Genomic DNA, 22,480 nt, shown 5'->3' with positions numbered 1-22,480 from the left:
GTCAGATCAGTTTTTTTTTATAAAAGAAGTTCTCAAAGAACCTTGCTAGCGGTTATCAAATGCGGTCTAGGAAATGAATTTCAAGGTCCTCATCACGTGTTCTTTATTTTTGAAACATTTTAATTATAATATTAGGCAGGAGAATTGTATTCATTTAAATAAAATAATACATCCTAGTGGCAGTGTTCAATACTGTCTGGCAACGGTGAACCGCGGTGTGTTCGTCTGTCCGTGATTTCGTGGTCATTTGTATACGCAACAAAGCGTCGGTGTCGATTTGTTCACTCAATGAACGCTTTTACGGAACCCAACACGTGGTTACTCCATATTTCAAACATTAATTTTAAACCGGCCGTAGTCAACGAACGGTTTTCCTGTAGAAGTTAAATAAACGTACAAGCTGTGTCTCGCGGTTCAAACCGCGTCCCGAGGGAACTGCTTTCTGCAACCGGATAAAAAAATGTTTTTTTTTTTGCTCAAGCTCTAGACTATCTGTGTACTAAATTTCATTGAATTCGATGCAGCAGTTTTGGTGTGAAGACCGAGCCGAACCGACCGACAGAATTACTTTCGCATTTAATACGAGTAAGGATTTTGCTTACTGGTTTAAGAAAGAGTCATTGTAAACCGCAACCGTAAGTTATTATCACGGGCTCGTTTAACTAGTTTAGAGCTCCAAGACTATCTCAAATAAAATATAGGTATTCAGAAAATCAGCTCGCGATCTTACAGGCGACAGACTGTTATGAGTACCTTAAGTATCAGTAGTAAATTATCTATAATACAATATAAACAATCGTTTAGGTTACTGCGGTGAAATTGATACTTTGTGTATAAGAAATAACATTAATTTGGACGGTCCAAATTATTAATTCATGAAGCGTAAGATAGCGACGTAATTTTCGTCAATCTTTTTTTGTAGATTTTAACGATTTAACGTCGACCAAAGATGTTAAACGAATTATTAATATTAAAGTATCTACTTTCAGTTATTATTAATTGGAAGGTATGAAACGTGGAGGGGAATTCTTAGCCGCAATAGGCAATAAGCTTGACAATTGGCAATGTAATACGAACTACACATTCAATATAGGCAATGAAGAGGAAATGCACGTTTGTGATTTTGCTTGCTCTTTGTAGGTAATTGTTGTTACCATGTTACGCTGGGCAATATTGGCGAATATGGACGATAAAATGCGGTTTTCGGAAGCCGGGTGACCCACCAATCTCTTTTGTAACTATCAGTAGACAAAAACAGAGACAATAATTAGACATGGTGTACTTTAAAGAAATTACACCTTTAAAAAATCGAGAGTAGTGACTGACGAGACCGAATGGGAGATGTAAAAAATATCAACGACCGTTAGTCAGAATTATTAAAATGAGTTAATAAATTCATAGAAGCGATTTGATGGAATACTCATTAGATAATAAAACGTCGCACTCTGTATACTTCAGATAAGGCTATGTGATAAGCTAGAGGCGAATTTCAAGTGACAGTTTGCCTTTCAAACAATGGCTGTTCCTATGCAAAATAGTGGGGTTTTATAGGAAGCAAACACAATTAGAAAATCTGGACGGTGCCAGCTAGCAATAACAGTAAAGATAGTTGCGTAACATAGGCTGAACAAACTGACGATTAAACTGGAGTTTACGAAACATGAGTCCAGTGACACATTCAATCGGCCAAGATATTGTTTATCATCAGGATTAGGGATATAAGAGCGAGAAGTCGTTGTTTGGTGGGTGAGCTTGCTTACGTGTGAGTTCATTTTGAAGTGTAATATGAAAATAATTCGCTTAGTAACTTTTAATAAGCACGATTCAGATAAACTCGCATGTGCGTTTATTTGGACATTACTCCGTGTAGAATTTGTTATTGTTGTGTGAAAAAGGGAATATTATTGAGTTTTCAACAAACATTTACCTATCCCTATTTGTCGACGCGTGGACACTACGACAATAGTCGGCGTCTAGCATATTTTTCAAGGCAATATAAAACAGCCTCATTATCTAATTCCTCATTTTCCTGTGAATATGAAGTTAATATATTGGTATTCGCCTTTAAAATGTGCCTGTTTAATTACCAAACCCTCAACATCAATGATGAAAACGATATTCACGCTAATCCTTTTAATGAGGAACTAATTAATAATTTTGTAACTGTGCAGTTGAATATAGGTACATGATGGCTGCAAAATTACGTCATATGATTATGGCTTTGACTATTATTATTAGTGCGAGATACAAAGAGGAAAATAGTCATAAGAACAATAAATTACATAGCTACAACACATCTGTAATGTGTTAATAGGAAAAAATATTTGCTCAATTCTATTTATTAGAACTCAATGTGTAAGCTAGATATTAAAAGTCAGACAAGGTGGTAGGGTTACAGCCTATGCTTAAGTAATAGGTCAATGAACTCATACTTTCACATGACTGAAGGTTACAATAAACAAAATGAGGAGTTTTATGTTTGTCATAGCTCTGAAACTTTGTGTAAATGGATTCTGTGATATGTAATTTACAAATAATATCCTTATTATGTACCTATGGATCTATTAATATATTTTGTACTTTTATTAAACTTCATCTCGCTAATCGGAATGTTAAAAAACTAACTTTGTTATGTTTTCTTTCCTATTTTGTTTATGTTACGGAACATGTTAGTGTTGCGATAAAGATTTTGTATTGATATACCTTCAATTATGAATTTTGTGTCCATTTATTAACTTTTAAACTGCTATATAATTCTTTAACTTTGCATCTCACAAGTATTATTTATGTTGTAGTAATTTATTTATGTTGCATTAATCTTATATTTATTTGAACTGGTAATAATTGTTGCTCAACAAAAGTTTTTTTTTTTTTTTTTTTTTTTTTTTATTATTGCTTACAAGGTACATAATATATTTTAAAAGGTACAAAATGTCCAACAAAACTGTATACAACAGTTTGTCTGTTGGATCAGACTTTTAAAACTATTGACTTAGGTACATTGGTATTTACTATAGCTATTAAGTTTAAAATTAATTACATGTAGTATTAGTACTATGTTGATAATTTTATTTATTATTTCTAAATATAATATATTTGTAGGTATTATATAATGTTATGTATATAAGTAGTATTAGAAGGTTATAATATTAAGTACGTAAGTATGAAAGTCGAAAATTATATGTATAGTAAAATTAGTATAGATATAGCTGTAAGAAAAGTAGTCGGTAGGTGCAGTATTAGTAGTAGTTAGTAGGATATTTAATACAATAAAACGTTAAGGCAGTGTACTAAGTAGGTATTTTTTTAGATTATACTTAAATTTATTTTTCTTTTTTTCGTCCCTGATGTCGTCTGGTAAGCTATTGAGTACGTATGGGACACGCTTTTCTAGCGTTCGGTCACCATAAACGTTATTGACTCTGGGTACTACATATTTACCAGACGACATCGTTCGGGTGTTGTATTTGTTAGATACATTTATTAATAATGATGAATTATGCTCATGATTACCATGGTTATTAGTTGCGAGTAGGTACTTATGTTTAATGCTTACCGGTAATACCTTGCAAAGTTTATATAGTTTATAATAATCTGTTTTATATTTATTTTTAGTTTTTTTATCCACCAAGAGTTTTAGGAACCTTACTTGTATATTTTCTATTTTTTCTATGTAAGATTTGAATGTAAGTCCATAGCAATCAAGAGCATAGTCTATTATAGATTCTACCATACATGAGTACAGTATTTTTAGAGTACTAGTAGGAACGTTTTCCGATATCATCAACTATCACTTTTTGTATACATGATTTCAGAACATACTCAGCAGATTGATATGAGACTAAAATAGATAGCTTTATGTAACCTTGCTATAAAAGAGAATTGCTTATGTTGATATTGTCCAGGTAGATAAAAATGTATTGTGATTATACTTTCATACATAACATGTTGGTACCTATAGCTATATTTACCATGTACTTTTAGGGCCATAGGTTATTAATAAAGTTCAGTGTCAAAGAAAAAATCCAAGGTAGTGAATGTGGGTCAAGTCATTCTTTGTCAGGCATAAGTGTTTTATGAATGCAGGCATTTTAAGGTCAACATAAAAATCATAAATACAGATGTAAAATAAGTGAACAATAAAATATTTTTCAGGTACTCTTTTATTTTTATTTATTTCAAAATGTTTGATAAAAAGGCTATTGTGAGGCATAAAAGGTCATAGGGATGCCCAAGGCCAACACATTACAGTGATACACTGTTCAAATAAAATAATAATAAAAAATATTTCGAAGTTTAAAACAAAGAGCCAACAACGTTTTGGGTGATACTAGATTATATGATAGGAAGTGAGCATAAAAGGAAGACCTAATTAACATTCGACGCGAGGTTCGCGGAGCGCGGCACGAGGCGCCCGCGCCCGGCTCCCGCGGTAACACCACCGACGCCGAAGCGCCGGCACTAACATACCAAACATGACAAAACTAACGCCTATGGCCTGTACAACCATTCATCTCATACATCTCCAACACCACGGAAGCCCCCAAGCCAACCCCAGACCCACACATACAGAATACTCCAACCAAAATGTTTTGACAACATCGAATATAACCTAAAATCTCGTGCTGAAACCAACAAAACTTGGTCAAACAATCCCTAAAAATCATAAATGCTATTAGATAATTGCAGGCGCTTCGAGTCTAACCACCCGCCCGCAGATACGCAAGCCGATACAATGATACCTAGATGCAAATGCTAATGTCCTATTTGACGAATTTTGGTAAAATAAATATAACTTTTCCGCAAACAAGGCTTTGCCGCGATGTTTTACACGAAAACTTGAGATCGGTTTAAAATCAGGCATATAGAGAAATGAAACAAACTGAACTAATTAATGTGAGCAATTAATGAAGGTACGACAATCAAAGCAAAGCACCGCTAGTCGGCTGGCGGTGAACCGGCGAAGCTACAACAAAAATAACCAATTATTGCCACTTACCGCCGACTCTGTACATATTCGCAGCCATTTTTATACACAATCACTATTCATTAACACTTAATTAATCTACATCTGACACAATTAATAACTATAACACTATGTAATTGAGCTTTTAACAATGTTTTTCATCACGTTAACTCCGGACGCCTTTCGCTGATCGCCATTTTCTTTCACACTACTAATTTGGCCAGTGCGCAGTCGCACTTTTTGGCGTAAACTTCCTGCTCTTCAAACAAAGCAATGACATGTCATTAATTTTGTATCCACTAATTATATTTGAAAGTTTGTTCTTATAACATTAAATAAGAATTATTTTACAAATAATGTCCATAATTGAAATATAATTTACTATGTCCTAAAAATAAAAAAATATTTCATTCAAGAACGTTTCATTACTACTCAGAATGTCCACTAACGAACCGTTTGTTCCACACAAAAATAACATAATTTTCAGATATAATTTAAACTTTCATATTTGTTACACCTTTATTCACTGTTTTACTGCATTTTTCACGTTTGGTTTGAAAAATATTTAGTTTAAACAAGTTTTAATTTATTTTTTTCGTATTTTTTATTCCTTCATGTGTGTAAAGGAACGCGTCAATTTTTGCCATAGACAAAGACGCTAAACTTGTCTATGATAAACCTTCCTTAGTTTATGGAATTACCATAGACAAATCCATAAACTTTATAGACAGAAGAACATTAGCACATCAATGAAATATTTTTTAGGAGTAATTTTTAGCATAGTGTGAATAAATTGGAATCTAAATGAACTAAAATAATAAAATATAGCGTTAATATTTCCAGGTTGCGTCTTTCAAAATGACGTGGCCGTGGTGACAGCTGATTTGTCTATGATTTTGACAATTGCCAAATCAGCCAGCCTCTCCCGTGTCTTGTCTGGTGAAAATTATTGTAAAACTTCAATAACAACCAATTCCTGAATGAATACGTAGTGAAACCGTAGCATATTGCATATGTGGCTAGACTCGAGTTGCTGTATGCAGACTTGGTATGTTAAACATAGAATTAACAGCTGTTTATGTGGTTCTAATTCACTGTCTGTTAAGTGTGTTAAAATATCGATGTTTCTTGTGTAGATCGGCGAAATGGCCACGTATGAGGAGTTTATCCAGCAAAATGAAGATAGGGACGGGATACGGTTTACATGGAACGTGTGGCCTTCGAGTAGAATCGAGGCTACAAGGCTGGTGGTGCCGCTCGCTTGTTTGTACCAGCCGCTGAAGGAACGACCAGACTTGCCGCCGATTCAGTATGAACCGGTGCTGTGTACCCGGAATACATGCAGGGCTATCTTGAACCCAATGTGCCAGGTGGACTACAGGGCCAAATTATGGGTCTGCAACTTCTGCTTCCAGAGGAACCCAGTAAGTAACTTATAAACACTCATTTACTTTTACTAAATATGGAATGTTTCATTAAATTACTTCAGTCAGTGTAGACATTCAAGTTCATAAATGCTACTACAATCTCAGAATCTTATAAGATTAACCCCTGTTTATGTGTTTTCTTAATGGAAATTATCCTTATGGTATAAAAACATGAGACTTTACATCTGATAAGTTGTTAAATAAAACAAATTATTTCTGTATGTTCAATCATAATTAACCTTCACCAACTGTGTTTTAATCTGTTCATTAACACAATTCCTTGAATTTGATATGGTAATATGTATGAATGATGTAATATCAATTAAATTCAAGAATGTTTGCTATTATTTTTAAATTGCTCTGTAACCACTTTTATAATGTTGTGAAGACACTCACTTCATCATCCCATCTCAATTATTTCCAGTTTCCGCCTCAATATTCTGCAATATCGGAACAGCATCAGCCCGCAGAGCTGATCCCCAACTTCTCCACCATCGAGTACACAATCACCCGAGCGCAGACCATGCCACCGATTTTCCTACTGGTGGTCGACACCTGTTTGGATGAGGAGGAATTAGGAGCTCTGAAGGATTCACTTCAGACATCACTGAGTCTTATGCCTCAAAATGCATTGGTTGGACTCATTACTTTTGGATGTATGGTGCAAATACATGAGCTAGGTAAGTGGGAAACAAATAGTATTTAATATGGGGATTGTAATCTATGACCAGTTGTCACTATTCTGACTTTACAATACTAAGTTTTACTAATAAGTACACTATAGATTGAGGAATGTACCTAGTTTTTGTGACTTCAATTAAGGGATAGTAGACTGATCAAAACTCTACAATTAGTAAGCACTATTCAATTTGCCATCAAATTATTAGTGTATTCTTTGTCATTTATGGTGTGCTCATTATGCATAAAGTTTCAATTTTGAATTGTAAAACATTGGTGACCTTCCTTTTTCTTAGAATCTAGTTAATTACATGCATGTTGTGAATCATGGTGTATAAGTTTTATCTAACTATCTATAAGATCTCAGGGTAAATAGAGGTCTAAAACTACAAAAGTCAACAATTTACACAGTGCATTCACTTTCACAACAAATTATCAATGAATTTATCATCATTTTGAATTACAAGCTTTATGTTTTATGAGTTTATCAATTTAATGATGTGTCCATGTTTTATCTTCACTTTATGTTAGTTACATGAAAACACTATTAAGCAACCATGTAACATCTCATACTCAATAGGATAATCTAAAACAACTGTACTGAACTTAATTGACTTACCTATTAAAAAAAAGAACCCTATTATATACCGAAAAAGAAAAAAAATAGAAATGACTGAAACATCTTAAAGTACTGGTCATCAGGAACTAGAATAACTTTCGGAGTTTTCTTTCAGGCATTTATTAACCTAATTATTTTTGATATTCCAGGTACAGAAGGCATATCAAAATGCTACGTCTTCAAAGGCACCAAAGACTTGTCAGCCAAACAAATCCAGGAGCAGCTAGCTATCGGCCGCGTCAACGCTCCCAATCCTCAGCAAAGAGCCGGCGCTCCCGCCCCGCAGCCCCCGGCACACCGCTTCCTACAACCCGTCAAGACTTGCGACATGGCATTGACTGATCTTCTTGGAGAGCTAGGACGTGACCCATGGCCTCTAGGTGTAGGAAAGAGACCCCTTCGTAGCAGCGGTGTGGCTCTCTCCCTAGCCGTCGGTCTTTTGGAAGTAACTTACCCAAACACTGGTGGAAGAATCATGCTGTTCCTTGGTGGACCGTGCTCTCAAGGCCCCGGTCAGGTTGTCAACGATGAACTGAAGCAGCCCATCCGATCCCACCACGATATTCATAAGGACAATGCCAAGTATATGAAGAAGGCTATCAAACATTACGAGGCGCTGTCTCTGAGGGCGGCGACGAATGGCCACTCTATTGATATTTACTCGTGCGCCTTGGATCAAACTGGACTTATGGAGATGAAGCAGTGTTGTAATTCAACCGGGTAAGTACACGTAAGAAGAAATATGTGTGACGTACGCTATGGTAGATCCACCGCTGATGTTATCTACTTTTTAATAAGCAGTCTCAACTATAACCTCTGGGTACCCATGTAAAGCCAGCTTGTGTAATTAATATGATGACGTAATCAATACACTGTTGCTACATAATATACTTTTACAATATGCTTCGTTATATATCACATATTAATACGTAACTACATACTATATACTTGAAAATCGAATGACATTCAGTTAATGTAATGTTAAAGTTAATTTTATTCAAATTGCTTCCATTTAACAATCTTATAATGAAAAAATAGTGAAACTGATTCCATATATTTTTTCTTTCCTCAGCGGTCACATGGTAATGGGAGACTCATTCAATTCCTCGCTGTTCAAGCAGACATTCCAAAGAGTCTTTGCCAAGGACCAGAGACAAGACTACAAGATGGCGTTCAACGGAACTTTGGAGGTCAAATGTAGCAGGGAACTCAAAAGTAAGTTTCTTAAGAGTATGTTAGTGAAGTTGCCTGTTTCATTTACGCTATCATCTGTAGTCATTTTCAAGTTTTCTTAAATTAATATATATGTGTATGTTTTGCTACCACCATCTGCCTAGCCTTTTCCCGACTATGTTAGGGTCAGCTTCCATTCTGACCGGATACAGCTGATTACTTACGTGAAGGGACTGACTATCTGACCATTTTTTTTTAAAATTAATTTCAACCCAATTGCCCGGACAACGCAACACTTTTAACGATAACACAAAAAAAAGAAATATCCATGTCGATGATTTCGGGAAATTAAATAACATTTCGAAGTATCGTCATCGTTTCAACCGAAGGACGTCCACTTTTGGTCAAATTTCAGCCTTCAGAAAGTTCGCCACTTTGCTTTTGAAGTACCTATATTTTAATTTAATTATCTTCTCTAGTATCGGGCGCCATCGGATCCTGCGTATCTCTGAACGTGAAGGGTCCGTGCGTGTCAGACCAGGAGGTGGGCATGGGCAACACGTGCCAGTGGAAGATGTGTACCTTCAGCCCCAGTACTACCATGGCGATATTCTTTGAGGTAACGCTTTATATGGTGTTTAGCAAGATTTTGATGTAATTTTGGAGAGGGCTAGCTTCTGGAAGTGGTTTTACCAGTGTTAATCAAGAAATTTTTATCAGGCACTAGAACTTTAAAAGTATACAGCTTTCCTTAATTAATAGGCTATCTAAACACTGAAATATTTTTACGAATCGGATCAGTAGTAGTTCTTGAGATTGGTGTTTTCAAGCACACAATAAAACTCTTAGAATATAATAGAAGTTTATCTTCCGCTTCACTATATGTAAATATAAGTAAAGAAAGATAATATTTACATAACGAACACATTAGATAATCTTTCACAGCGTTTTAAGGAGCGACAACGGACTGAAGCGAAAATCTGTTTGGCCTCGCGCCATGTACTAAGTTATGTACTTATCGTTGAGTTTTTGCATAAATTGGCACATTTCAGTTAATACGTATCTCACATAGACACTCTTTTTAAGTTTTGGAAATACCTGTGTTAGGTGATGCTGTACTGTGTACGTATATCTACAGCAATATATTCCGTGCATCAGGTAGTGAACCAGCACGCGGCGGTGCCGCAGGGCGGGCGCGGCTGCGTGCAGTTCATCTCGCAGTACCAGCACTCCAGCGGACAGCGCCGCGTCCGCGTCACTACTGTCGCGCGCAAGTCAGTACTATAATATGTTTTTATTACTAGCTTCTGCCAGCGGTTCAAATCGGACCAGTAGTTAGCAGTAACAAACAAACAAACGCTTCAGCTTTATAATATTAGTATAGATTTTTTTTGAGAGGTCTGGTCACGGAACCGTATTAGTAATGTCTAAAAAAGCATGTGGTTTTATGTCGATAGACATGGTATTGTAATAAATATGGAAACCAATATTTTTGCGATCCATAATTTAGTTTAGATTTTTGCCAATTTTATCTGATGTAGCTGAAAGAAAAAAAATGATGGAGATTGGATGGACGGCTGTTGCCTTACAAAACTTTATATAGAATTCATGTGGCAATGGTGAGATTTGAAGTGATTTTCATCGACATCTTTTTGTTCTGAAAAGTAGTCTGTTTCAACTATTTACTCTATATTATCTGGTCGTGGTGGCCTAGTGGGTAAAGAACCAACCTCTCGAGTATGAGGGTATGGGTTCCATTCCAGGTCAGGCAAGTACCAATGCAACTTTTCTAAGTTTGTATGTACTTTCTAAGTATATCTTAGACACCAATGGCTGATAAAAAGATGAAGGAAAACATCTTGAGGAAACCTGGACAATAAAGTCTGAAATCACCAACCCACATTGAGCAAGTGTGGTGATTAATGCTTAATCCTTCTCCATGTGAGAGGAGGCCTGTGCCCAGCAGTGGGACGATAAAAAGGCTGTAACAGTAACAGTAACTCTATATTAATATCTCCAACCAGTTGGGGAGACGCAGCCGTAAGCCTGCACCACATCTCGGCCGGGTTCGACCAGGAGGCGGCGGCGGTGGTGATGGCGCGGCTGGTGGTGTACCGCGCGGAGCTGGAGGACGGGCCCGACGTGCTGCGCTGGCTCGACAGAATGCTCATACGACTGGTGAGTGCACCTGCTGGTATACCCAGGGTCTGCAGCAGGGAGCCTGCACCACATCGGAATATCGGGATATCGAGACATGCACACTGCTTCATAGAGTACCGGACTTTTGTAAGGAGCACGTGGGGCAGAACCCAACGCCTTATGTTGAAACCAATTATTTTTCTTTAATATTTATTAGTTTACTAGCTGGTGCCCGCGACTTCGTCTGCGCAGGTTTAGTATTTCGAACAATATGTTTACAAATTGTAGCCTATGTGTTATTCTGATGTATAAGCTATATTATTGTAAAGTTTCATTAAAATCCATTCAGTAGTTTTTGCGTGAAAGAGTAACAAACATCCATACATCCATACATACAAACTTTCGCGTTTATAATATTAGTAGGATTATTTTTTTCTTTACCCGCGTCTCGTGGGAACTTATACCCTTGTCCGGACATAATAGCCTATGTTACTCGGGAGTTGTGTAGCCCAACAGTGAAAGAATTTTTCAAATCGGTTCCCCAGTTTCGGAGCCTTTATGGTCATCATCCTCCGAGCCTTTTTCCCAATCATGTTGGGGTCGGCTTCCAGTCTAACCGGATTCAGCTGAGTACCAGTGCTTTACAAGAAGCGACTGCCTATCTGACCTCCTCAACCCAGTTACCCGGGCAACCCGATACCCCTTGGTTAGACCGGTGTCAGACTTACTGGCTTCTGACTACCCGTAACGACTGCCAAGGATGTTCAATGACAGCCGGGACCTACAGTTTAACGTGCCATCCGAAACACAGCCAATGGTGTCTAAGATATACTTAGAAAGTACATACAGACTTAGAAAAGTTGCATTGGTACTTGCCTGACCTGGGATCGAACCCGCGCCCTCATACTTGAGAGATTGGTCCTTTACCCACTAGGCCACCACGACTTTTCGGAGCCTTTATGGTACAAACAGATTTAAAAAAAATGTCTTTATTGAATTAGTATAGATTTTTTATTTATTAATTTCCTTCGAACGTTCTAACTAACATAAGCGTATATTTTCAGTGCCAGAAATTCGGCGAGTACGGCAAGGACGACCCGAACAGCTTCCGTCTGTCGGAGAACTTCAGCCTGTACCCGCAGTTCATGTACCATCTGCGTCGCTCACAGTTCCTGCAGGTGTTCAACAACTCGCCTGATGAAACTACGTTCTATAGGTTAGTTTTTTTTTTTACAGCGGTTTCACTCGTTTCTTGAAGGAACTATTCAGAACCCTGATAAAAAGTAGCATATAGTCCTCCTCGATACATGGGCTATCTAACACTGGAATTTCGAGAACTATTCAAATTGGGCCAGAAGTTCATAAGATAACCGTGTTGCAAGCAAACGCAATCGAAAGAGTACCTTTGTATAGTAATATAAAGGTACTCGGTTACGTTTGTTTGTTTGTTGTGTAGTAGTAACTACAAAACGTAAATTGTCAAATATAAAACGTTAAAGTTCGAGACATGGCTTTTTATTTCACGGTATTGTTAAACAGTTCAACAGGTTAAATATGGTATCTTTTCTTCATTATTATTATTTATACATGACTATTTTGTTGTTCTTTTCTAAAATGCTATAAAAGTTGCTTTTACCGATGCACTGTCTGAGTACATTTCCTTTTGTCTCGTTGGTCTAGCTGTCGCAAGTGCGGCTGCTGAGCACGAGGTCTCGGGTTCGATTCCCGAGTCGGGCCGAAATCGCTTTGTGGGTTTTAGAAGACCTTCATATAGCAGCCCGGAGCCTGGAAGGTGGTGATTGATACACCCGTGCATCGGAGAGCACGTAAATGTCGGTCCTGCGCCTGATCTCTTTCCGGTCGTGTCGGATTGCCGTCCCATCGGGCTATGAGAGTGAAGGAATAGGGAGTGCACCTGTGTCTGCGCAAATGCTCGTGCACTATAATATGTCCTGCGTAGTTGGAATCTCCTTACATGAGAACAGCCGCCGTAGCCGATAATCGGCTAGGAGGACATCATCACATTACCTTTTTTTTTGCTAATAATTTTATCATTTACCCCCACAGACACATGTTAATGCGCGAGGATCTAACGCAGTCGCTGATCATGATCCAGCCGATCCTGTACTCGTACAGTTTCGGCGGGCCGCCCGAGCCCGTGCTCCTCGACACCTCCTCCATACAGCCGGACCGCATACTCCTCATGGATACGTTCTTCCAGATTCTTATTTATCATGGGGAGGTAAGTTGATTTGAGTATTCATATATATATTTTTTTTTGGTGGGGTATGGTAAATAATTGCCATACTGTAGGTAGTAGGTTGAGGTTAGGTAGGCAGAAGTTTTTTTGTGAATGCCTAGGTCTTCCGAGACATAAAGACAGCTGAGTGAAGTCCATTTCACGAAAAAGTCCCGCAGACGCAGCGTTAGTGTCTATGCGATAGCTCAGTAAATAAGTACAAAAATATATAATTTCTCATCTTACCTTCTTTCCTAACTTCTTTCGTGAAATGGACTTTATTTAGTTGCATTAGTTTAGACAAAGAATCGATGTTAACGTTCTTAGGATTTTGACTTAAAAAATATTGGGCTGATATTCGGATTGCCTACATGCGATGCATAAATGAGTATCAATTCTATCGACCTAATTAAGACTAGAGATAACAGCATAATTATGATATAACAGCAATGTTTTCATTTCGCCAAAGTCAAAACAATTCTAATAAAAATACCAGGAAATAGGAAATTTTGTGCTAACTTAATACTTTTTAACTATGTTTTTTAAAACTGAATACTTTTTGTAACAGACCATAGCCCAATGGCGTGCCCTCCGCTACCAAGACATGGCGGAGTACGAGAGCTTCGCGCAGCTGTTACGCGCTCCCGTGGACGACGCGCAGGAGATACTGCAGAGCCGCTTCCCCGTGCCGCGATACATCGACACCGAGCACGGCGGCTCGCAGGTACCTAACTACTGATCACAGGGACCACAGGCTGAGGTTCACTTTCTGACGATGATGATGATGATGCAAGGAGGATCTCTTGGAACTTTCAAAGTAAAAAAAAAAAACAAAAAGGCCTATGAAAGCTCTTTCGAAACGTCAAAGTTAGTTGCACGGTTCCAAAGAGTCGGTTTTATGGAGAAGAACCGGCAAGAAACTCCATAGACACAATTAATATTTATGTAGTGTAATTGCTCTGGGCCGTAGATGCCTATTTGACGAATAGAATAGATATTCCTGAGAAAGTTATATAATGCAATTATGTATTAATCGATTGTACAAAACAATTTTAGTGCAAAGAGAAAAACAATTTATTCAATATTCGATTCTGTACATTTGGAATGGCCTGTATCCAACGGTGGAGGCATTGCCGTTGCCGCATAAAGTAAACGAGAGACGCGTAGCAAAATTAACGCAATTTTTAAATTGTTAAATGGATCTTTAGCTCTTAAAAAGTTGTAAGTTCCTACTATACTATCAAGACTGAAAGTGAAAAGAAGATCAAGTCGGTTGCTCAAAACTCAATAAAACTGACAAATTAGATATTTATTCCTACAACATTTGACACTTAATATACCTCAACACTGTTTGGGTCACTACTCTTCATCTTGTTAGCCAGTATCTTTTCCAACATATCGGTCACCTTCTGTTGCGATTTCAGAAAGTTGCTAAAGTGCGTGTCGTCGTATCTGTTTCGTGGCTTCACCATAGGGATGCGTGGTTTCACCATAGGCATCTGTTGTCTCTTAGATATTTCATCATTACTTGTGTCTGTCGGCAATGTGTTAAATTCCTTCCAAGAGTGTCGCGGCCAGTTCTCAATTTTCTCCAGTTTTTTGTGGAATTTTGTACCGCGTGTGTCATACCGCGGTTCGCGATCGTAATCTGAATGACTGAATGTTCCCGGTTTTATTCTAGGCATTTTATGGTAGTGGGTTAAACCTGGTCGATTTATACTCCCGGTATAGCTCAAACTTGCTGAGTTACTCAGACCTCTTTGGCGATCTAAATTCTCCAAGTTACTGATACCTCCCTGATAGAGTATGGCATCTCGGTGCCTAGGACTCATTGCGTGATTTTCGAAATGGCGCAACTTTTCATTGTACTCACGGTTATGCCACTGTTTCTCCTTATCCTTAATAATTCTACTTTTATAGGAGAAGTCACGGAAGTCTTGCCTCTTGAGAGGCAAGACTCCAAATCGTTCCTTTTTCAAAAATTCCGTTAGAACTTTGTCTCTTTGATTTCTGTCTTCTAAACCTAGACCTTCGTCGATGCGTTTTTTACTTTCCCTCTCTAGTTGTTCTTTTCTGGGGTTGGGCTTAGTTGTTACTACAATGTGTTGGTTAATGGCCTTCAGTGGTTGCGGCATCTGTATAGCTAGAGGTGCTATTTCGTCATCATTGGTCTGTATGGTGAGGGCGTCTTGCTGATTGTCATTTATTTGTTTTACGGGAAACTGGTAGGGTGCACCTGGATTATGTACTGGCATCGCTCCATTTAAATACGGGTTAACATTAATCGTTTGGATGTTAGGCCTTTTCATAGTGAACGGGTTGAAGGCTTCCCGTTGATTCGTTTGTAATATGACTGGTGGTTTGGTCGTACTGCTTACAGTCGCTGCTACCCTCACAGTAGTGTTTGGCGGCATCTGACTTGTGAACATTTCAGCTGGCTTCATTGCTTTCAGCTCTTTGAATATGTCCATTATGACTTGTTTTATGTCTTGATTCGCTACGGTGATCTCTTTCTGAAGGGTTGATGGTTTTTCTGGGAACATTAAAATGATGTCGATTATTCTTCTTGTTCGTAACTATTTCCATTTTGCGATGTGTGAAACCGGGGGCTGATATAAGATAGGTTAGCAAGTTTCATAATTGCTTTGAAATATTAAAGATTATTAAGATTGTTACTAAGAAACTTGAAAAAATAATTCAAAATAAGGAAGCTTACCTGATGTAGTTATTATTGTAGTAGTCGTGCTAGGCGTAGTAACTGTAGTTGGAGCTAGTGTTGTAGAAGGCGTAGTGGAAGTTACAGTTGTCGTTGTTACCATAGTAGGGGCTAGGGTCGTCGACATTACGATAGGAGCCTCTCTGGGCACAGAAGGCGATCTTAACGTAGTAACTTTCGTCTCTATATCCTTCAAAACAATTTGCTTAACCTTTTCAGCTATCTCTTTTAATACATTAGCTGGTATAGCTTCAGGTTCCAATACTTTTGACCCGAAACTTTTAGTTGGTGTTAAGTCGTTTTCTGGCGTACGTCGTTCCTTGTGTTGTTGGAATTTGTATCTTTCTGGTATTGATCTTATTTCCTTCCCAGTGTCTTCATCAATTATTTCTGGGACTTTCACTACAGGAGTCATGTTTTCATTTTGATTGCCATCGGTTAGTTCTATACGATGAGGTGTTATATTTCTGACTGACTTTGCTTCCTCGTTAAATTGGATGTAGTTGGTTTTTGGTAAGTGATTTTGTACGACAATGACTTTTGTATCTTCCAAAGGTATGAAAACATTATTATCATTTTGTTCTGATTTACTTAATTCCTCGGGGCTGAAATTTGGATTATTCATTCTTTTAGCAAATTGATTTTTCTTTGCATTTTTTATAGATGGTAGCAAAGTCTTGAAGCGATTATTTTCTCCCTTGAAAGTTTTATTCAATTTTGTTCTTTTCACCATATGACCAGGTCTAATTTTAACTCGATGACTAAATGAATCAAATTTATTGGTTTTTCCAGATTTATTGACTGTTCCATCAAGAGGCTTATGCGCTCTCAATATATTTAGTCGTTTCACGTTATCGAATTCGGGTAGTGCTGCATTGAATTGATTACTATTCGAAGGCAAGTTTTGATTCGGGTCTTCTTCAGTGAAAATTTTACGTGGTTTCTGTTTGTCTTCCCATGGTTGCCACGATTTCACCTCTGCTGACCCACCTCTTTTAGACCGATCCATATTGAACAGATTTTGTGTATGTTTTATTTCATTTGCTGTATTGTTAACACCATTCGTATGTTGAACAAGGTGGTAGTGATCAAAAGTTTCACTTGTTTCTGGTTTACTCCTTTTAATTTTGGCGGCGGTTCCAGTATCTGAGACGGGTTCTCCATTTTTGTTCACATTGTGATTTTGGAGAAGTCCGTTCAGAAACTTTATAGGACCGCTGTAGTTGGAGGTACTCAAGAATCTAATCTTCGGTTCATTTAGAATGAGGTTGTATGGCGTATCTTTTATCTCTTTACTTTCTGGTTTATTATGTTTGAATAGTATACTTTTTGTTTCTTCTGATATAGAGCTTACTACATCTTTATTGGCTTGCAGATCACCTTGAGTAACTTGATTATTGTCATCATCATTTCTTGTGGGATTTAATCGAAATTGTTCATCGATTATTCCATATTGATTTGGTTTTTCTGCGTGCTTTTTGGGCATATAATTCTTGTATTCTTCCGTAGTCGTTTGTGGAGTTGTATTGGGTGTAGGCCGAGTTGCCAAGTAATAATGCGCTAACAAGCTACTGATGAGTGCCATGTTTCTACTGTCAACTTGTCCTTGAGGTGATACAATGTGTACTGTGGTTGTAACATTTCTTTCTCTGCTAATGGTAGGCATAGATTTCGTTGTCGTCGGTTGTCTAGTCACTAGTGTTTTAGTATGTTGCGTCAGTTTACTCCAAAAGTTCATTATGCTCTCTATATCTGGTTGGTTTTGCAAATCTTTATTTTCATCATCTTTTTTTGCATTTGCTAAGTTATGAAATACTATGATTGGAGGTCCTATGCTTATTGGTAACATTTTTGTAGTCACATTGTCATGTGGATCAAGAATAGCTTTAGTTTTATTCATGTTATGATCGTTATATAGAACAGTTTCATCTGCTATTCGCGCCCTCATTCTAGGAAGTTCATCGAAATTGTCATCTTTTTCAGAACCTTAAATGAAGTTTTGTTTTATTAAATGATCTGACTTAGTAAAAGAATATTGTTATATTGTATATTGTAAACTCACGTTTAGAAGTTATTGTAAATGCCTCAGTTGTTTGTGCTTGTACATTTGTAGTGTTGTTTTCAACGTTATTTCCTTTGAGTGAATAAGACTCTAATAAACATTCTTGTCTCAGCTTTCTGAAATGAATGAAAAACGCCCATTAGTAATTTGCTTATAAACTTTATAAAAAATCGCAACTACATTATTTTATATGCGCGCCAGCTGCTAAATACCTAAATGCATTGTAGTACATTCTTATAAAGGAAAAACAAAACTCACTCATTGTTCATATCTTCGATGTTTACATTGTGCCGCCTGAGCTTCTGCAACGTGCCAGCATCCAAGTCTTCCTTTTGTAATCCACTCAACAGTAACATGCATATTACATCTGAAAACTATCACAATTTAATGGCGCACGTTTTCACAAAACAGCCGAATGTAACTGTAACTACAAGTGAACACTTTTTATGGGGATCTAAGACAATGTTTAATTGAGAACATGTGTTATTGGAACCTTTTATCTGGACTAAACGCTGTGGGCCCTGACCGTGGCCGTGTACGATTATTTCACGTGTGAACGTACATGATATTGCAACTGCAGTCAGAATAAATCGGCACCACATCGTTATCGCTGTGAATACTTGAACGTTTTCATTGTTTTTGCCAACACAGCGCGGGGAGAAAGAATAGGCGACTGCTCGCTATCGGTTCGAACTTGTTTTGCAGGTGGCGACACTGTACCGACTATGTCTTTTTGCGTATTGTACGGCTGCTATGTACTTTGATAGTAAGCAGGAAAAACATCCAACATGTTTATATGATACACTTCTGATTAAATGTTTGTGGGTATCCAGGCCCTTCTTACCCACTGGGCATGAAGGACCCGGGCAGGAGGCAAAGACGGCATACTACGTATGAACATTGTGTGCAATAATGCATTTTGTCTATTTCAGGCGCGGTTCCTTCTGTCGAAGGTCAACCCTTCACAGACGCACAACAACATGTACGCGTACGGAGGGGTGAGTGACAAAACCTTTCTTAAACTACACCACACAGACATTAATCTGTATAGTCAATTAAAATATTAATTTGTTGTTCTACCGTATTGTAAATGCATGGCGTTCAGCCTCGATTTCTTATATAAAATTTTGTAGCCATTCAAAATTTGCATGGTGTGACAAAAGACCATTGAGCATGGTGTGAATTTGATTTTGTTTTTTTTTTGTTCCATCATTGTTATGGCGATATCCAGGCGATGCCGATTCCATCAGCGGTAGTGACTTTTATCTTTTTTTTATTGGTGTTGGCTTTCTATTTCTGCAATCTAGTTTAACAACCTTTTTGCGCTTCGAGCAGTTTCTAACTCTGCGCACGATCATTGGAAGTATTTTAAAATAAGAATTGACTTACGAATTCCTCTGCATCTGTGGATTGTAGAGGTATATAATGACGCATTAATTACCGCGTAGCCCATATTAAAGTGATTATGAGCACTTTCACTTTTAACTTTAACTGTCCCACATTTTGAAGAATTCAAGTGAATTCTGTTTTAAAATATTTTAACTAGTGATCGTCACCATTTGCGCATGCGCTTTATTCGCAGATTTTATGGTGAAATAATATAAACGGGCAAATAAAATAAATAATATGCCAAGTTTTACGTTTTCTATTATGTTGCAATTGACATAAAATAAACCGATTATGAAAAAAAAAACTATAATATTAGGCCTATAATATAATTTTCGGTATACTAGGGTTAACTCACACCAAAAGAGCGGCAAAGGGCAGCGAAGAGGAGCACAGTTTGAGTGTCATATGAATTTTAACTTTATTTACTTACAATACTTATTATCGCATAAGAAACTGGAACGAGTTGCGTGGATGTCCGCGGTGCCGCGCGAATTCCATAGACGGAGTCGTGCGAGTTTCTGATGCGATAATACGTATCTTTCAGTGTGAGTTGACCCTTACCCCACTACAAATTTTTCGCGGCCAATACCTATGTGTTTTTGTTGATGAATGATTTTCGCATAAAAATAAAAATTAACGCTCTGCTTCTCTTACTAAAACTAACGACTTTTGATGTTCTAAAAACAATAACATTAAATTACATTAGACTTATCTATTTCTATTCGTGTTTTTGTATAAGAGATAATTTAATTTATAAGGACAGCAGAATAGATTTAATGTTGGTTGGCACACTTCAAGTTCTTTAGGCATCGTTCAGACCAAACGTATTGTCGGCCGCTGACTGTGAGCGCGCGTTACGCAGTTTATTGCTTTTCCATATATATTGAAATTGTCGTTCACACCGAACCGACTATACGCTATTACGTCGTCTGTTGTCGCTGACTCTCAGTGGCCGATTATTTTACTACGCGACTATGCACGGCGGACGCGGATTGGCTACGCGGACGCAGTTGCCGAATAGCGCCGCTCCGCCGCGCCCGCACCGCCGCGCGCCTCGGCCGCAATACACTCGACAAAACAAACTTCAATGAGGACAGACGTGACACGTGACACCTCGCGATGTTCGACACCGAAAAGTTTATTGCAGAAGTACATTCTAGAGAATGTATTTGGAATGCGAATTCAGAAGAATTTAGTGATAGAAACTTACGAAGATGCGCTTGGGAAGACATAGCATCTGTTATGTATGAAGATTGGGGGGTTCAAATACTGAGCTCTTTTATGTGTAGAATAGTCAGCCGCTCAGCGTACGCATCTAGTGTGAACCTACACGAGCCTATTCTTTTGTTCACACATGTAGCGCATCGTACGCTATAGCTTATTGTCGGCTTGGTGAGTACGGGTACTGCAGATTGAGTCGACGTTCACACTGGGGCAGACAGTGAGTATACTCACAGTCAGCGGCGGACAATACGTTTGGTGTGAACAATCCCTTATAAGGCTGATTAAAAATATATGAAGTCTTACTTATTTACTAAATCAGAATATGTAAGGAAAACAAGCGTTCGAATTAAGACCTCCTTTTTGGGAAGTCGGATAAAAATGACTACAGATTTTATCATCATGTGTAGGTAGCTTAGCTTTCTATGCTGGTGTAGAGGTGATAGTTATCTTATATGTGCTTTAAATAGGTATAGACTATAGATTGACTAAGGAGCCCTATTGAGGGCACTTTATTTTCAACATTAAGATAGGTTAAAGGGTTTTAGGGACTTAAAGTGGGAACGGAAAAGTTACATATTGAAGTGTGGACTAAACGTAACAAACCTATATTCTAGTCAAAATGAAACAGTTTTTGATCATTTAAAATCAATTGCTATCTCTTTTACATTCAGCAAAGCTTAACTTTTTGGGGGATTTTTTCCTGACAAGAATACCGCTTGATAGCAATTGAATATTTTCAAGCCTACGGACGCTGGTGGTGGCCTTACCATACCTAGAACAGTTGCTCATATATTTGTTTGTACATATTCACAGGACGGTGGCGCCCCCGTGCTGACAGACGACGTGTCGTTACAAGTGTTCATGGAACATCTGAAAAAACTCGCCGTGTCGTCCACAGCTTAACAAAACAATATGGGCCAACACAACTTTCAGAACTGACCTATTGGAAAAAATATAGCCACGAAAACAAATATCTTTATGTATTCGTATTAAACTTATTTACCTATGTAGTATTTGAAGGCTAAAACTGGATAGTAATTTAGTAGGAAAATGGATTGCTTGATGATAGAATATTTGTCATTATTTTCACCATCAGTATTACATCGTGGAATTAGGTAAATTCGGGCATTTAATAATCTCATGTAGCTTGGGTATGTTCTAGTGTGTACTGGGCTCGTATATCTTATGATTTAGTATATAATTATATAATGTTATTCATTTAAACTAAGTATACGGCCACATACAGGTACTAATGGTGTCAGTTCTGAATTTGTATAAGTATCGTGTGTGATGTTCCAAATTGTTTTTGCAATAAGTTAAATTTTCTACAATACAATGTAAATTATATGAAATTAAAATGTTTATGAAATAATACTTGTTGTTTTCATGTCGCCATTTTTACATAAGCCTATAACTATTCACCTTCAGACCGATCAAAATAGATATTGGGCCCCTGTACACTTGGGGGCTTGTAGGCTTAAAATGGATATACGTATCATATGTAGGTTTGTTAAAGTCGTGGTGGCCTAGTGGGTAAAGGACCAATCTCTCAAGTATGAGGGCGCGGGTTCGATCCCAGGTCAGGCAAGTACCAATGCAACTTTTCTAAGTCTGTATGTACTTTCTAAGTATATCTTAGACACCATTGGCTGTGTTTCGGATGGCACGTTAAACTGTAGGTCCCGGCTGTCATTGAACATCCTTGGCAGTCGTTACGGGTAGTCAGAAGCCAGTAAGTCTGACACCAGTCTAACCAAGGGGTATCGGGTTGCCCGGGTAACTGGGTTGAGGAGGTCAGATAGGCAGTCGCTTCTTGTAAAGCACTGGTACTCAGCTGAATCCGGTTAG

At 37.8% G+C, this 22,480-nt stretch overlaps 3 protein-coding genes across 6 annotated transcripts in view; 1 reads left to right on the top strand and 2 right to left on the bottom strand.

Annotated features, from left to right (window-relative positions):
- LOC124640113 (metastasis-associated protein MTA3) overlaps positions 1–5,601 on the bottom strand; it is a 53,108-nt gene extending 47,507 nt beyond the window's left edge. For 2 of the 3 annotated variants that reach the window (XM_047177765.1, XM_047177766.1), the window contains exon 1: positions 5,000–5,601. In XM_047177765.1, the coding sequence (XP_047033721.1) occupies positions 5,000–5,027 (28 nt within the window). In that variant the 5' untranslated portion in view covers positions 5,028–5,601. The remainder of the gene's footprint in view (positions 1–4,999) is intronic. The other variant, XM_047177767.1, reaches the window with a different exon arrangement.
- Positions 5,602–5,849: 248 nt separating this feature from the next.
- Positions 5,850–22,006, top strand: LOC124639956 (protein transport protein Sec23A). Of its 2 annotated transcripts, XM_047177483.1 has the most exons (14): positions 5,850–6,014; positions 6,103–6,390; positions 6,818–7,073; positions 7,840–8,410; positions 8,763–8,905; positions 9,343–9,482; positions 10,022–10,137; positions 10,888–11,041; positions 12,067–12,218; positions 13,070–13,244; positions 13,810–13,965; positions 18,952–19,017; positions 19,251–19,271; positions 21,446–22,006. In XM_047177483.1, the coding sequence occupies exons 2-14, from the start codon at positions 6,112–6,114 to the stop codon at positions 21,533–21,535; spliced, it is 2,319 nt and encodes a 772-aa protein (XP_047033439.1). In that variant the 5' UTR covers positions 5,850–6,014; positions 6,103–6,111; the 3' UTR covers positions 21,536–22,006. The 2 variants fall into 2 exon arrangements, with proteins under 2 accessions (XP_047033439.1, XP_047033441.1); XM_047177485.1 differs by lacking the exon at positions 19,251–19,271.
- Positions 14,530–18,621, bottom strand: LOC124639958. The gene is made up of 5 exons (XM_047177487.1): positions 18,513–18,621; positions 18,278–18,386; positions 18,020–18,135; positions 15,958–17,943; positions 14,530–15,774 (listed from the first exon to the last, which is right to left on the bottom strand). The coding sequence occupies exons 1-5, from the start codon at positions 18,619–18,621 to the stop codon at positions 14,573–14,575; spliced, it is 3,522 nt and encodes a 1,173-aa protein (XP_047033443.1). The 3' UTR covers positions 14,530–14,572.
- Positions 22,007–22,480: the final 474 nt, after the last annotated feature.

Source organism: Helicoverpa zea, chromosome 20, assembly GCF_022581195.2.
Source record: "Helicoverpa zea isolate HzStark_Cry1AcR chromosome 20, ilHelZeax1.1, whole genome shotgun sequence".
Classification (NCBI taxonomy): Eukaryota; Metazoa; Arthropoda; class Insecta; order Lepidoptera; family Noctuidae; genus Helicoverpa; species Helicoverpa zea.
Note: the sequence above shows the minus strand (reverse complement) of the source record. Positions and strands in the feature narration are given on the sequence as shown.

Bases quoted from the DNA above. Each gene is read 5' to 3' on its own strand.
- LOC124639956 (XM_047177483.1), top strand. From the start codon at position 6,112: ATGGCCACGTATGAGGAGTTTATCCAGCAAAATGAAGATAGGGACGGG. The intron at 19,018-19,250 runs GTGAGTGACAAA...GGCGATATCCAG, and splicing joins ACATGTACGCGTACGGAGGG to GCGATGCCGATTCCATCAGC. The intron at 19,272-21,445 runs GTAGTGACTTTT...ACATATTCACAG, and splicing joins CGATGCCGATTCCATCAGCG to GACGGTGGCGCCCCCGTGCT.
- LOC124639958 (XM_047177487.1), bottom strand. From the start codon at position 18,621: ATGTGGTGCCGATTTATTCTGACTGCAGTTGCAATATCATGTACGTTC. The intron at 17,944-18,019 runs GTGAGTTTACAA...ACTTCATTTAAG, and splicing joins ATTTACAATAACTTCTAAAC to GTTCTGAAAAAGATGACAAT. The intron at 15,775-15,957 runs GTAAGCTTCCTT...TAATGTTCCCAG, and splicing joins TACAATAATAACTACATCAG to AAAAACCATCAACCCTTCAG.